This window comes from Macaca fascicularis, chromosome 12 (assembly GCF_037993035.2).
Source record: "Macaca fascicularis isolate 582-1 chromosome 12, T2T-MFA8v1.1".
Taxonomy (NCBI): Eukaryota; Metazoa; Chordata; class Mammalia; order Primates; family Cercopithecidae; genus Macaca; species Macaca fascicularis.
This window is the reverse complement of record NC_088386.1, coordinates 118,226,487-118,240,342: the sequence shown is the minus strand read 5'-3', so window position 1 is coordinate 118,240,342 and position 13,856 is coordinate 118,226,487. Positions and strand designations below refer to the sequence as shown.

Here is a 13,856-nt window from a genome sequence, read left to right as displayed (position 1 = left end):
GCTTGGGCCTAGCGACGGCTGCCTGTGCTTCACACTAGCCCAGCTTGCAGACGGAGAAGACAAAAGAACATCAGCGCACCCTGGACTCACTCCCGGGAGAAACCCCATCGAGAGGACCCCTTAACAAGCCTAGGCCAAGGGGCACTGACCATAGGAAGGAAAGCTAAATATGTCTGGGGCCCCAGATGCCTTCTTATTGGAATTGTGCCCCCTCCAGTGGCAGTAAGCCAAGAGAAATGAGAGCGAGACCTACAGGTAGAAAAAATGAGACATAGAGAGACACAGGAAATCACAAGAGGAATAGAGGCAGAGCGAGACACATAAAGAGAGACACAGAAAGAGACAGAGAGACAGAGAAATAGAAAGTCAAGGAAAGAGAGATCACACACACACACACACACACACACACACACACACACACACACTCTCACACAGAGTGACAGAGACAGAGAGACGGAGACTCTTCTCCACCCTCAGCTACTGCCATTTCCCTAGGGCTGTCTCTCTCAGTTTCCACCGGGCCACCCTTCTCTCCTGGGCAAGGGGCGCAGCGCGGGTCCCCCTCGGGGCCGGCAGAGGCCTCGGCACCACCAGAGATGGGAAGAGAAAGTGGCCGCTGTCGCCCAATCAGCGCGTGTCTCCGCCACCCGGGACGGTCTCCCTATCGGCCAATCGCAGCTCAGGGCTCCTGACCAAGCTTTGGGTAAAAGAATTAATAAATGCTCCCGAGCCCGGATCCCCGCACTCGGTGTCACCACAGGAGGAGACTCAGGCAGGCCGCGCTCCCGCCTCACCCGACTCCCCGGCTTGCCGTGGCTCTCTGAGCCCCCTTTTCAGGGACCCCAGTCGCGGGAGCATTTGCGCGGACTCGCACCAAACTTTTCCGCCCTGGGCTCGGGATCCTGGACTCCGGGGCCTCCCCGCCCTCCCCTTTCCCGGGTTCCAGCTCCGGCCTCTGGACTAGGAACCGACAGCCCCCCTCCCCGCGTCCTTCCCTCTCTCTCCAGCCGTTTTGGGGAGGGGCTCTCCACGCTCCGGATAGTTCCCGAGGGTCACTCGCGCCGCACTCGCCTTTCCGTTTCGCCTTCACCTGGATATAATTTCCGAGCGAAGCTGCCCCCAGGATGACCACGCTGGCCGGCGCTGTGCCCAGGATGATGCGGCCGGGCCCGGGGCAGAACTACCCGCGCAGCGGGTTCCCTCTGGAAGGTAAGGGAGGGCCTCAGGGCGCCGCCTGGATCCCGGGGCCTGGGACCGGCTGCCTCACCCCATCTGCAGGCTCCACAGGCTCCTTTGGTGCTTCCAGTAAGCCCATTCCCCGGGCACCCCACACCCCAAGAAGCACCAGTCGGGGTCGAGGACCTACTCGATTTCCTTTCTGCAAATGGAGCGCGCTGCTCTCTTCAAATCCTGACCGAGCTGGGCGGCCAGGCCTGCAGCGGGCCGGGGCGACCTGCCCCTGTTGTTTTGGAAATGTCGCGGTGGAGAAGGAGGTGAATCAGCTTCTGAGCTGCAGAAGCAACTTCTCCGCAATTTGTCCACTCGAAATTGTCTCGAAATTGTCCCGGCTGCGCCCACACTTGTGAAACATATGTTAGTTCAGGAAGCATTTTTTTGCCCTGCAAAATTGTGGTGGCTGACGCCGCGCCATTGTGATTGGAATTTTTAGAATAATTAAATAAATTAGAATTCTATTTGTGTCAAATAGCGTCTAGAATTTTCTGTAACTTGTTTAGGAATCGCCTTTCAGTCCACTTGAAGATTCTGGGAATCCCGAGGAGGCAGGAAGCCTTGTGCAAGCCTGAGCCGTTTCCAATGGTTTTCGAGGTTAGGGTGCTCCAGCAGAGATGCTCATCGCCCCCACCCCCACCCCCTTCACACCCAGCCTAGAGTAGAATGTAACACCCAGAGCAAGAATGGGGGCTAGGGGACCCAGGAGCAGTCCTGCCGCTGCTGTGGTCTCTGTCCCAAGATGTAACAGGTGACACAGGCACTGCTGCGTGGGCCTTTTTTCTGGACCCGCTTTGACTCTTGGCTGCTGCGCTTTTGGCTAGAAACCCCAAGGGCTATCAGCTCGCCCAAGTCCCTTAGAAAGGGAGCGATCCCAATTGGACAGGGATCGGTGGGATCAGAGTTCATCAAGGCCAGCGCCTGGGTGAACTTCTCTTCGCCAGGCGGCTGTTTCTAGAGCAAGCTAGACACTCTATGAGCTACAGGATCTCCTAAGTTGCCACTCCTCCCGGGCCCAAAGTGGAAGATGCTTTCTCTGGGGAGAATTATTTTGCCCCACTTGCTGTCTTTACACAAGGTTACACGCGCTATATTGCTAAATAATTTGAACAAATGTGATTGAAAGGAGGTCTGGGTCTGGAAGTCCGATGTCGAGCAGTTTCAGTGTCTGTGCTGTAACATGAGGATGGGCCAGAAGACTGCGAAATTAAGTGCTGCTCTTCTTTGCTTTTTATTTTCCTCCAGTGACTTTTCCCTTCCCTTCCCTTTTTCCCTCTTTTTCACCTTCCCACAGTGTCCACTCCCCTCGGCCAGGGCCGCGTCAACCAGCTCGGCGGCGTTTTTATCAACGGCAGGCCGCTGCCCAACCACATCCGCCACAAGATCGTGGAGATGGCCCACCACGGCATCCGGCCCTGTGTCATCTCGCGCCAGCTGCGCGTGTCCCACGGCTGCGTCTCCAAGATCCTGTGCAGGTACCAGGAGACCGGCTCCATACGTCCTGGTGCCATCGGCGGCAGCAAGCCCAAGGTGAGAGGGCGGGCCTTGCCCTCCTGGCTCCCAGACTGTGGTCCCCTGTTTGGGGGAAGAGTGGGCAGGGGGGAATGGCTGGCATCTGGGGCTCTCCAATGAGTTATTTTTGAAGTTTGTGGAAGTGTGTAAAGGGGTGTGTGTGTGTATGTGTGCGCGCGCCCTGGACACTTCTTGATGAACACTTAGGGAAAGCTCTCTCCTTTTTGCAAAGGAAAAATCACATTTGTTTTTTACAGCCCATAAGCCTTGCAATCCTCATCAAATTATTTTAATAGATAAACACTTAAAGTAGGCAAGCTGTATGTGCCCACCTGTTGCCGATTTCTTCCTTAAGTGTCTTCCCAGCTCCCACCCATGGCACTGTCCTTTCCAAAACGAATGTAAGGAACCTCTTCAGGTTTTATACTGGTTTGTCTCCCAAACCCCGCCCTCAGTCTCCCCCAGTGCAAATTGTTTTCAATGAGTCAAAAACTAGGATGATTAGTTTTCTTTGTAATAAGCCAATGACTCCATTAAAAAATATAAGCAGTTTGGTGCTATCCTCAAATTATTTTGGTTCCCTTTTTAAAAAGAAAGAGTCACGCCAACTAGGGTTGAGTGGGAGGGAATTACACAAGGTCTGTCTTTTCTTCCAGTTGCCACGGGGCAAAATCAAGAGGGTTATGGTAAACCGAAGACCTCCAAACACCCTCCTCTTCCTTCCCATCTACTGAAACCCTTTCACAGCCTTTCTAAGAATCTTTGGAACCTTCTTCTTCTTTAAAAAATATATATACTGGCGGCGGAGAGAAGAGTCAGTCTCTCTTATTTATATTTGTCATCGACTCGAAGTTTTAAAAACCTAAATACGTACCTTTACATTTCAGTCTTCACTTTAGCATAACTATACCTTTGGAAAAGCACAAGTGGAAGATTTAACTTAATTTTTCAGCTCCTTTTTCAAGCATTGCTTTTTTAGTTTCGTTTTCATGTTGGTTCTGTGTAAGGAGTTGCCTTATTTCCAGGGATGAGAAAGTACAACCCCACCCCACCCCCATCAAGATGTTATAATTCTTTTGAATTTATCCCGGTTGTCTGGGGCCTGTCTCGGGGAGGTAGAGGCTTCCCAGGCTGCTCCGGAATGGGATGTGTTCTTGTCTGTCTCTTTCGAAAGTGCCTCGGAGAGTTGGGGTCTTTTTGCTAACAAAGGGGGACTGTCCCAGAGGATTCAGGGAGGAGCATCCCGACAGGCCCAGAGGCGGTGGGGCCGCCGCCACCTGGCCCAGGGTACTGGGTACCAACGCCTGCCCGCCTGTTCTCTTAAAGCAGGTGACAACGCCTGACGTGGAGAAGAAAATTGAGGAATACAAAAGAGAGAACCCGGGCATGTTCAGCTGGGAAATCCGAGACAAATTACTTAAGGACGCGGTCTGTGATCGAAACACCGTGCCCTCAGGTACTAGGCCCATTAACGTCTCCCCGAGGCGCGATAGTCGCTATTACCCCGGCAGGTAGAACAAGACGTAATCACCCCAATTATCGATCTCAGCTATTGGAAGGTGGCCTCTCCCGAGGCCCTGAAATATTTAACAACCAGGCGTTCTTGGCACTTTATGGAGGGAGGGGTGAAATGCTTGTCCTGGGGGCGGAGGGTGGCGAGACCACCGCTGAGGACTCCCCAAAGAAGATTTCTGACAAGGAGGCAGGGCAGGAAACGTGAGGCGGAGGCAGAGCGTTTATTAATATTGATGTTCCCTTTTAAAGAGAAACAAATGTTTTGGTAACCCCAACGGAAGGGAGATGGGGCCCGCGCCGGGAGGGACTTTGCCGTGTGCGCAGGGCTGTGGAGGCTTTCACAACGGCCCCGATTGCCCCCGAGAGTCTCAGGGACGGTCAGGAGCCCCCTGCCGCGGCAGCCTGGGGGAGGCGGAGGGAGAAGAGGGGCCAGCTCGAGGGCGCACGGGAGGGTTTGTTTTTAATTAAAAGGAAACTCCCTTTTTCCCTCTGCGAGAAACATATATTTCAGAACATGGATTTGTTTACCAGACTGGAATCTGGAAAAAATAAGTGGGAGAGAGTGCATTTTCTTTTGATTTTTACAATAGGAAACGATTCTACAGTTGAAATTTAAACCCTTTATAGCCTTAAAAAAAAAAAAAAAAAAAAAAAAAGGAAAGGAAAGGAAAAGAAGAAACTTGATTTACGGGGGTGGGGGCGGGGGGGGGGTGGACAGGTCAGCTTTGGTTCTTCCTCCCTTAAGGCGAACCGCAGGATCCATGCATTCAGGTGGGGAGGAAGGAGGATACCCAGTGGGCTGGTGGGAGAATTCTCTTAGATTGGAGACCTAGAGCCCGGTCTTTGGAGTCCAAGAAGGGAAACGCTTCCTGCCCAGAATCGAGGGACAAAGATGGCATCCGGCCCTAACCTGGAGGCGCGGTTTTCCCAGGCTCCGTCTTTCAGTACCGAGATACAGATAATAGGGAGGGGGGTTTGAATGGCAGGATGAGAGGGCTGGAGAAGGATGTGGATGCCCAGGGATGCAGGAGGGGACACCCGAGCAGTGCAGGGCAGCGGCTCTAGGGACCTGGCTAGGGGTTGGTGGGGGGGCCTCCTTCCCGCACAGTCCCTCTTGTCTCAGCTATGCGCACTCCCTTGCTTCCTTCCTCCTCCCGCCCCCAGTGAGTTCCATCAGCCGCATCCTGAGGAGTAAATTCGGGAAAGGTGAAGAGGAGGAGGCCGACTTGGAGAGGAAGGAGGCAGAGGAAAGCGAGAAGAAGGCCAAACACAGCATCGACGGCATCCTGAGCGAGCGAGGTAAGAGGTGGCGCCTTGGGCGGCGCACTCGCTAGGGACCTTGGCGGGCATCGGCTCCCTGACGTTGCGGATCTGAAGGCAGCCAAGCCCAGCTTGGATCAAGGTCCCTTCATGCGCGGTGTCTCTGCGCCTGAGTAAGGGCATGTAAGTGGAAGACCAGAGGGACACTAGGAATTAAAACAAACATTTCTATTCTGCTTAGTTTTTCCGTTTTGTAAATCTTTCTTTTTTTACCACTGTCAGCCCCTGGGATTCTAGAACTGTGAATTGTGCTCTATTGGAGGGGGCAGGGGAAGCTGTTACTCTCTTGCCATTAAACGGTATGAGACTGGGCATCTCTGAGCAATTGTAGGGCCTGGGATAGAGGGTACTTGAATCTTCAGAAGTTGAAGTAGCTTTTATGCTCTCAGGAAAGGCCCTGGTCTCCGGAGTTTCCCCGCAGTAAAGGAGAGAGAGAGAGAGAGAGAGAACTCTTTTGGGCAAGGGCCTTCCAAAAGTTGCCCCCACATTGGCTGCCTTATAAATGTGTGTGTGTGTTCACTGGTTTGATTTGTTTGAAATTAATTTTCAAATGTGACGGGGTTTAACCTGTGTGTGTCTGGGAATTGAAAGGAACCCAAGCTCTGGGTTACAAATTGAAGGGATCTGGGTTCTTAGAGTGCGGGCACCCTCTGTCTTCTAGGGGTACGGACCTCCGATTCCTTTTTGGCTGTGCACTGTCAGCACTAAGAAAAAAAAATCTCCCTCATGGGAGACAGAAGTGCAGCTCGCTTCCCCTTCACCCGCTGCAAGTCATCCTCAAACTTTAAGGGTACACACGCAAAAAAAAAAAAAAAAAAGAAAAGAAAAGACATGCCATCAGAGTTGAACCAGGAAGGGATCATTGCAGTGGGAGATGGGGGGATTGTGTCTCAGTGGCTTTGGCCTTGGAGATGGTTGCCCCTTTTCAAATGCACAAATGGTCAAGAGTGGCCAGCAGCCCCACTCGCGCCTGAAGTTACCCCACCTGGGACCTGGAGTTCACCGGGCAAAGTCAGTTTTGGAGTTGCCAGAGGGACAGGAGGCTTTCCAGGGGGGCTCAGAGCCGTCACCGACTGCGACTAGCTGGGTCTGAGCCCTTACCAGAGTGGCATCCAAGTGGGACTTCTTTTATCTTCATTGCCCAACTCTGGGGCAGCCACTGGCTCTCCTGAGCGGCTGCTTTACAAAGCAGTGCAAGATCTGTACACAACCTGGAAGGAACATTTAGATTTGGAAGTTACAGACCCAAATGGCTGATTTGAGGGAAAAACAAATGTAGATACTCTGATGCACACAAGAAATCAAAGACATGTCCAACTACAGCAGATTGGGAAGGGAGATGCTTCCTTTGCTGTATGAGAGAGGCCTCCTACGGACTCAGCCTAAATCCTCTTTTTAGAGAGTGCATTTTTCTGCCCTGGTCTCTGAGAAGATACCTTGGCTGTTATCCCAGGCCTAGCTGCAGCATAGAGGTGCCGAGAAGGGAGGAAGGTAGGGAGTCAGACAACCCCAAACCAAATGTGTTCCTGTGGGCAATGGGGAGAAGAGCCCGGAGCAGTCACAGAGGCTGGGGACTCACGGCTTTGCTACTTGTTGCTGGAGGCACTGGCGTGGCAGGCTGGCTGCTCTCTCGCAGTACAGGCGACTGAGGCCCAGGAGACAAAACGTCCCAAATGAGCTGGTCAAACATTTGTACAACTTTTCCAGCTTTTACAAAGAAGGCCTTCTCTACACAATCTACACTTGGAGATGAACTTGGGAGACAAAGCCTGGAGAGTCCATTGAAACTCACACTTTAGCTCAGCCCAGACAAAGCTCCAGCTCGGAGCAGCTTGATGTGAACAAAGGAAGGCAACCTTTTTATAATTCAAGGAGAAAAGAAGAGAAAACAGCACCACAAAAGGCTGAGAATAGACATTATGGGCTTGCAATGAGGGATGAATTATTCAATGAGCCCCAATAGCTGCTGCGCCAGGAAGTTTTATGGACTCTCCAGCGTGGAAAAAGTGGCCATTTCACCTACAAAATGTTTCTAGTCTTTTGGGCTGTCTAGCTGGGCCGGCTGCTATTCAAGGGCAATTGCTACCATTTTTAAAATCAGAGTATTCTCCCCAGTGGGGGCTGTGCTGTTGGAAACACACACACACACACACACACACACACACACACACACACACACACACCTTGGAGACTGAAGCCTAATTTAATTTGGGGTTGTCAAGGAAGATGCAGTGTCAGTCTCTTCAGCACCTCTAGCTCCTTTTTAGGTGAGCCCTGGAGGGCAACAGGGGCCCAGAGAAAGGACAGAGTGAGGTGTAGTTTGAAGTCTAGAAACTTCAAAAACTTCTTTCTGTTGTTTGGGCATCAAAAATCCCAGGCTGCCCGCTTGTAAAATAGAATGAATGCTGATAAAGCGCTCCTAGCGCCCTGGCAGAGAGGGAGGAGAAATCTGAGGGAGGAGGGACTTTGGGGTCCCCTGACCAGTGTGGTGTATTCTTGCCTGTTTCCAGTGAGTGGGTCTGGTGGGTGCTGTTGAGCCTGGCTTTTCAAGGGACATCTTTGGCCTGAGGTCTGCTTGGCAGACACTGGGACGAAAGGATTGAGCCACCTTGAATGAGGTCAGAATCACCCTCATTCTTCTCTCCAGTGTCTTTCTCTCAGATGGTCCTCTTAACTTTCCCAGCTTTCCCTTTTCCCTCGTTCAATCCAAGAGCTGAGTGGCTTGCGGAGCTAGTGCGCTCGGGCCCGCGCTCCCTAACGGGCGCGCACTAAGCATGATGCACCCTTGCTGCATCCATCCTTCCAGCTTCATAGCTCAGGAGAAAGGAGAGGGCTGGGCGGCTCAGGAACACTACCCCCGCCCGCTATCGCCAATCCCCCTAGCTCCTGGCCCGCGCTGAGACTGGAGCAGGGGCAGCCGGGGGAGCCAAGTCCTGGCCGAGGCATCCGGGGCTGTGGGCACGGCCCTGCGCAGCGGCCGCTCAATGGGCGCCTCTGTTCCTCCCCCGGCTCGGCCGAGCGGGCCCGCGGGCGCCGCCACAATGGGCTGGGCCCCCACTCCTGCGCTCTGCGCCAAAGCGCCGCGCCGCGCCGCCCCCTCCCCTACTCTCTGGACGGCTCGAAGCTTAGCTCGCCGGGCTGCAGCCGACTCAATTGCCTCCTTTATGTCCTTCTCACTTTCATCTAGACACAGCCCGCCTCCCCCCTTCTTCTCCTCTTTTTTTTTTCCTCCCTTGCCTGAGGCTCACATTAGTGAAATTTCTGCAACCTCCCCCTATTTTTTTCTTATTTTAAAGAAAGCCCTTAACACAAAAGCGGTGACTAATCAATAGAAACTGCCCCTTCATCATCTCCTCCTCCTCCTCCACCCCTCCTTCTTCTCCTCCAGCAGGGTGACGCTTTTCCTGTTTGTGAGTTTTGGGAAACATTTTTGCTTTGTGCAGTAATGGAATTAGAGGACAGTTGAGGACTGTAAATGGACACGCGACTGCAAGACTCTCGCTTAAATATTTAGATGCAACGTTACAATTACTGACTTGTTGTAGTGGCTTTGAAGTGGCAGCTCCGGAGTGCAGGGGGAGAGAGGCCAGATTGCCAAATTGATGTTTTGATTGGGGACTGGCGATACACTCTCATAAGACTTTCCTCCCTTTTAAAATCACAAGTGAGCGTGGGAGGTTTGCAACAATTTAAAAGATACCGCTAAGGGATCTCAAGCATAGTCGATTGGGGGCTTATATTCCTTTCCTATCTGTCCCCTCCTATTTGACGTTTACAAAAAAGAGTGCTTTCTTAAAAAATTGGAGAAAGTAAAAGTGACAAAAGTTTTGCTCAAGTTTCCATTTTATTTGTAAGCTTGTCAGCTTTTGTAAAGTTCACGAGGACGACTTCAGCTTTTTTGAGGGGAGGTAGGGGAAGATAAATCAGTTTAAAACGTAGAAAAGCATTAAAGGTCTTTGGAATATTTTATTTCCAGTGAAATCATGAAAAGAGCACTCTTATCATTAAGGGACTGCTGAAATCAAGGAAAACGAAGGGTCATTTCTTTTCCCGTTACTGAGCAGGAAGGGACATTTTGGTTCAAGGTTGGGAAGAAGGGAAGGCGGGAGACAAACTTTCCCATAGATTAAAATCATTGGGTGTAGGATCATAGGTTTATGGCCTCGGATCCTTTATTCAAGTGGACGGACCAGACCGCTCTCCAAGTCAATTTGTTAGGATCACGAATTTGACCTCAACGTCGTCTCGATTGTTTAGAGTAAACTTCATATTTTCTGAAGTCCTTGCAAAACTCAACAAAGAAATACCACCCATTTAAAAAAGTGTTGGAAGTATCAGAACTTGAATTCTATTAGAACACCACGCCGTGTTCTATCTGTTAATGTAGCGGTAACAATTTTCCTGCTGCAACGACTTGAAAGGAAACACCAGAGTTCAGCTCCTAGCTTTTTCTTTTCGCCTATTTGGTTTGGTTGACTGCTGTGTGCTTACCTTCTAGCCTTATTGAAAACATGTAGATTTTCTAATTAATGCTTGAAATCGTATGTTTATTTTGGGGTTTGATTTGATTGTTGATAGCACCGGAACCAGGACGTAGGGGCTTCTACTGCGTAATAATTACTGAAGGGTCATTTAAAAGTCCCCAGGGCTGAGCAGTAAAACCCACCCGGGCGGTGAGGCGGAACCAGTCAGCGCGCAGCGGTTCAGGCGAGTGGAATATACAGAAATCGATCACGTGAACAGGAGCGTGGCCGCTAAATCCGAATGGCTTCAGCGTCCATGAATGCATATATTTTGAGAACAACAACAAAAAATTCTTCCTACTGTGAGACTAAATGTTTAAGTTGTATATAAGTAGATGGCCAATGAAAATGAAAAGCTGCAACAGTAACAACAAACAAACGCTGAGAAATAGAGTTTGGCTTGGGGTGGAACAGAACATGTTTTAAGTTCGATTGGATTCTGTATGACAGGTACCCTTACCCAGGAGGGTAAATAAAGATTAAAGAACAGTTTAGAATGTACATATATAACTAACAAGACACTAAAAGGCAATTAAGCAGTCAGTTTAATGTCTTATCTCACTGGCTGCTCTGGGGTTGTTTTACAAGTGGGAATTAAAATCTGAAAAGGAAGTTTTCAGCAGCTCTGGCCAAATATTGATTAAGTAGCTGTTTGTGATACCATTGTTACGCATTAAAAGGCCGGGAGCGCGGCCCCTCAGTGGTCATCTTCCATTGTGCCGGGTTCTTAACCACAGAGATCAAAGCGGGATCATTTCAATTTATCTGTCCTGGAAAATCCTTCTTTTCCTCTGAAATCTCTAAGGAGGAATTGACCAAATTCTCTTTAAGAAATAGGAACTGAAACCAGTTACATGTTGTAGGTTTGTAGAGAAGACTCATGGGGTGTTTTTAATTATCCTATCGTGATTTCTTACTTAGAACTGAGGCTATGATGCTGAATTTATCATCAAATAGATTCTCATTTTGTCGAGGGGTGGGTGGCAGAAAGCACGGCAGCTACTACCTGCCTGTTGCTAAATTTCTAAATACAAAAGTTGCCCTAAAGTTGTCTTCCAAGCTGGAATTTAATGAAAACATAGCAGATTTTTATGTAAAATTAGGTGGGGAATAATTAAATATACAGGAATCTGAGAGTTATATTGACTACATCTCTCTACCCGTGTTTCCATAATTTCTGTGTTTATAGATGGTTAGGTGACTCTCATGTATATTTCTAATCCTCTATAATTTGGGAATAGATATGTGTTTATGTGTGCGGTATGTGTATTGTTAGAGTTTAATTATTACACTAAGAATTATGCTGGCACTAAACTATATTTAGTTGCACAAAATGAAGATATGTTTGTCCTATGGATTGCACTTTCTCAAGTCATCAGAAACTGAGGTAACAGCACAGTCTCCCAGTTGTTGAATGCCAGGAGAAATATTTCCTTGAATCACTTTACGACTTTTTTAAACTGTTGATTCTGAGATGAACTATTAGACTTTTGTTTAAGAACTCAGTGTATTTGCATAGGTTTTTCTTTTATTATGAAAGCAAAACTTCTGCAAAGGAATCTTTTGGAAATACCATCTCTGCGCTTAATTTGCAAATTCCAACAAAGAGCACTAACTGAGGTTGTACAATTCATGCCAGATTTAGGCTTTGGATATATAACTGTGCATCATGAATCTGCCTGTGTGTGAGGTTTTCAAATCTCCTTCTTTGTGCTCATTTCATTACTAAAAAATTGTGCATGAGGCTTTATTATTTTATTTTTTACTCTTGTTCGCTCTTGAGCAAGATGAATCTTGACATAGAGAGCAGAATTTTGGTGGGTATTATCTAATATTTTCTATTAGAATGCTCCTATTAATTAATAATCTATCTGTGCTTAAATGCTCTCTGATGTAAAATATTTACTACCAAACATTGCAGTGTAGAACAACTGCCTGAAATAGATTAAGCCAGAAGTTACAGTTAGCTCAGATTTGTTACGGTTCCCATGTCCTGGGTCCAGATACAGCATTAAATAGTTCTTTGTCGTATATTTCAAATGTATATTTCATATACATACAGAGTTCAAGAACTTTTCATCCTTGTGTATTAGGCTGTGTATTCATACACTGCCCCAGGGACAGCAGCTTCCAGCTCCAAGCTGGGCCTCACCTCAGTACCAACTCAAAATTGCTGACCCAAGAACCGGCTGCCTTTAGTTGGGGAATTGTGAAAAGGAATTTCAGATGTTTCTGAGAAAATTCAGATATTGCCATCTTTCTGGAAGATAGACACCAAAGCAGCAGTAGGTATTATAATTCTATAATAGGTGAATAATAGGTGTTATAATTTCTTACCTTCAATACCTATTTTCTTTCTTTCCTTCCTAATAAAGGTTAGTGAGAAGACTAATCCCCTAATGGCCATCCTCTGCCCTATTGGGAAAGATATTTTTGTCCCATTCACACCAGTCTTCGGTAGAGCAAGATGCAACTCAGCTTTTAGCTCTACCCTACAGTGTTGGGAAATACTGAGCTCTAATAGCATTGTGAGCTTTTGCTGGAAGCAGAGCACCTCTCCTTTAGGAAAGCTTTCTTCAAATTATCTAAGCTGAGATTATGCTCCAAAATGAACAGAATACATATATTTCCAATTTTTAGTTGGAATATGTACAGTTATCAAAATGCCTATTTAACATTATAAAACACCGATTCAAGAGAGAAGAATTAGAAAGTTCACAACTGTCAAAGGGAGATATGAAAATCATGAAATATAGTTATTGAGGACAGTTGAAGAATAATAGGTGTTATAAATTCTTATCTTCTTCTTTTCCTTCTTTCCTTCCTGATAAATCTTTTTAAAAACCACCAACAGGTAATTGCTACTGTTGAAGTGGCCACTTGTCTTTGAAAATGAAATTGTATTGAATAAAGGGCAACAGTGTTAACAATTTGATTTGATGCACATTTCTTCTAGGAGAAACGAAAATCTTGAGAAAGCATTTTGCCTCGCACATTGCATACAGCAAAGTTCATAGCATTTTACATTTTGCTGCAGGATTTTAAGTCAAACAAAACAAAACAAAACACCTCCACTTTGTGGTAAAGTAAGTTGATCAAAGTAGTCTGAGTTTTTATGTCCACCTCTTACTAAGGTGATTGATAAATTACCTTCCCTAGCAAAATAGATTAAAACTCAAGGTAGGCAACTATTAAACTAGCTGTATATTTGGCTCCTTAAACTCATTGCGTAATTCCTCGACTACACTTTCTTATGTACTTTTGTTTGGCCATATTTACTGTATCTGTAATAGTATGTGAATATCAACTCTGAATTCTATAAGCCAATTCCCCATGCACCTTGGACCTAATCCAATATATTCTGTTTAAAAATAGCTGATCAAGCCACCCAGCGCGGTGGCTCACGCCTGTAATCCCAGCACTTTGGGAGGCCAAGGGAGGTAGATCACCTGAGGTTGGGAGTTTGAGACCAGCCTGGCCAAATGATGAAACCTCATCTCTACTAAAAATATAAAAATTAGACGGGTGTGATGGCACACGTCTGTAACCCCAGCTACTTTGGAGGCTGAGGCAGGAGAATTGCTTGAACCTGGGAGACGGAGGTTGCAGTGAGCTAAGATCGTGCTACTGCACTTCAGCCTGGATGACAGAGCGAGACTCTGTTTCAGAAAAAAAAAAAATAGGTGATCAAAATGCTTTGTGACAGGGACGGGAGACTTCTTGGTTGAACAACATAGGATTGAGAGAGAGGAAATA

At 47.8% G+C, this 13,856-nt stretch overlaps 1 protein-coding gene across 3 annotated transcripts in view; it reads left to right on the top strand.

Annotated features, from left to right (window-relative positions):
* The first annotated feature begins 741 nt into the window (after positions 1-741).
* The window catches only part of PAX3 (paired box 3), a 101,035-nt gene continuing 87,920 nt past the window's right edge, over positions 742-13,856 (top strand). For 2 of the 3 annotated variants that reach the window (XM_005574421.5, XM_065526160.2), the window contains exons 1-4: positions 742-1,209; positions 2,525-2,760; positions 4,069-4,198; positions 5,422-5,556. In XM_005574421.5, the coding sequence (XP_005574478.1) occupies positions 1,125-1,209; positions 2,525-2,760; positions 4,069-4,198; positions 5,422-5,556 (586 nt within the window). In that variant the 5' untranslated portion in view covers positions 742-1,124. The remainder of the gene's footprint in view (positions 1,210-2,524; positions 2,761-4,068; positions 4,199-5,421; positions 5,557-13,856) is intronic. The other variant, XM_005574422.5, reaches the window with a different exon arrangement.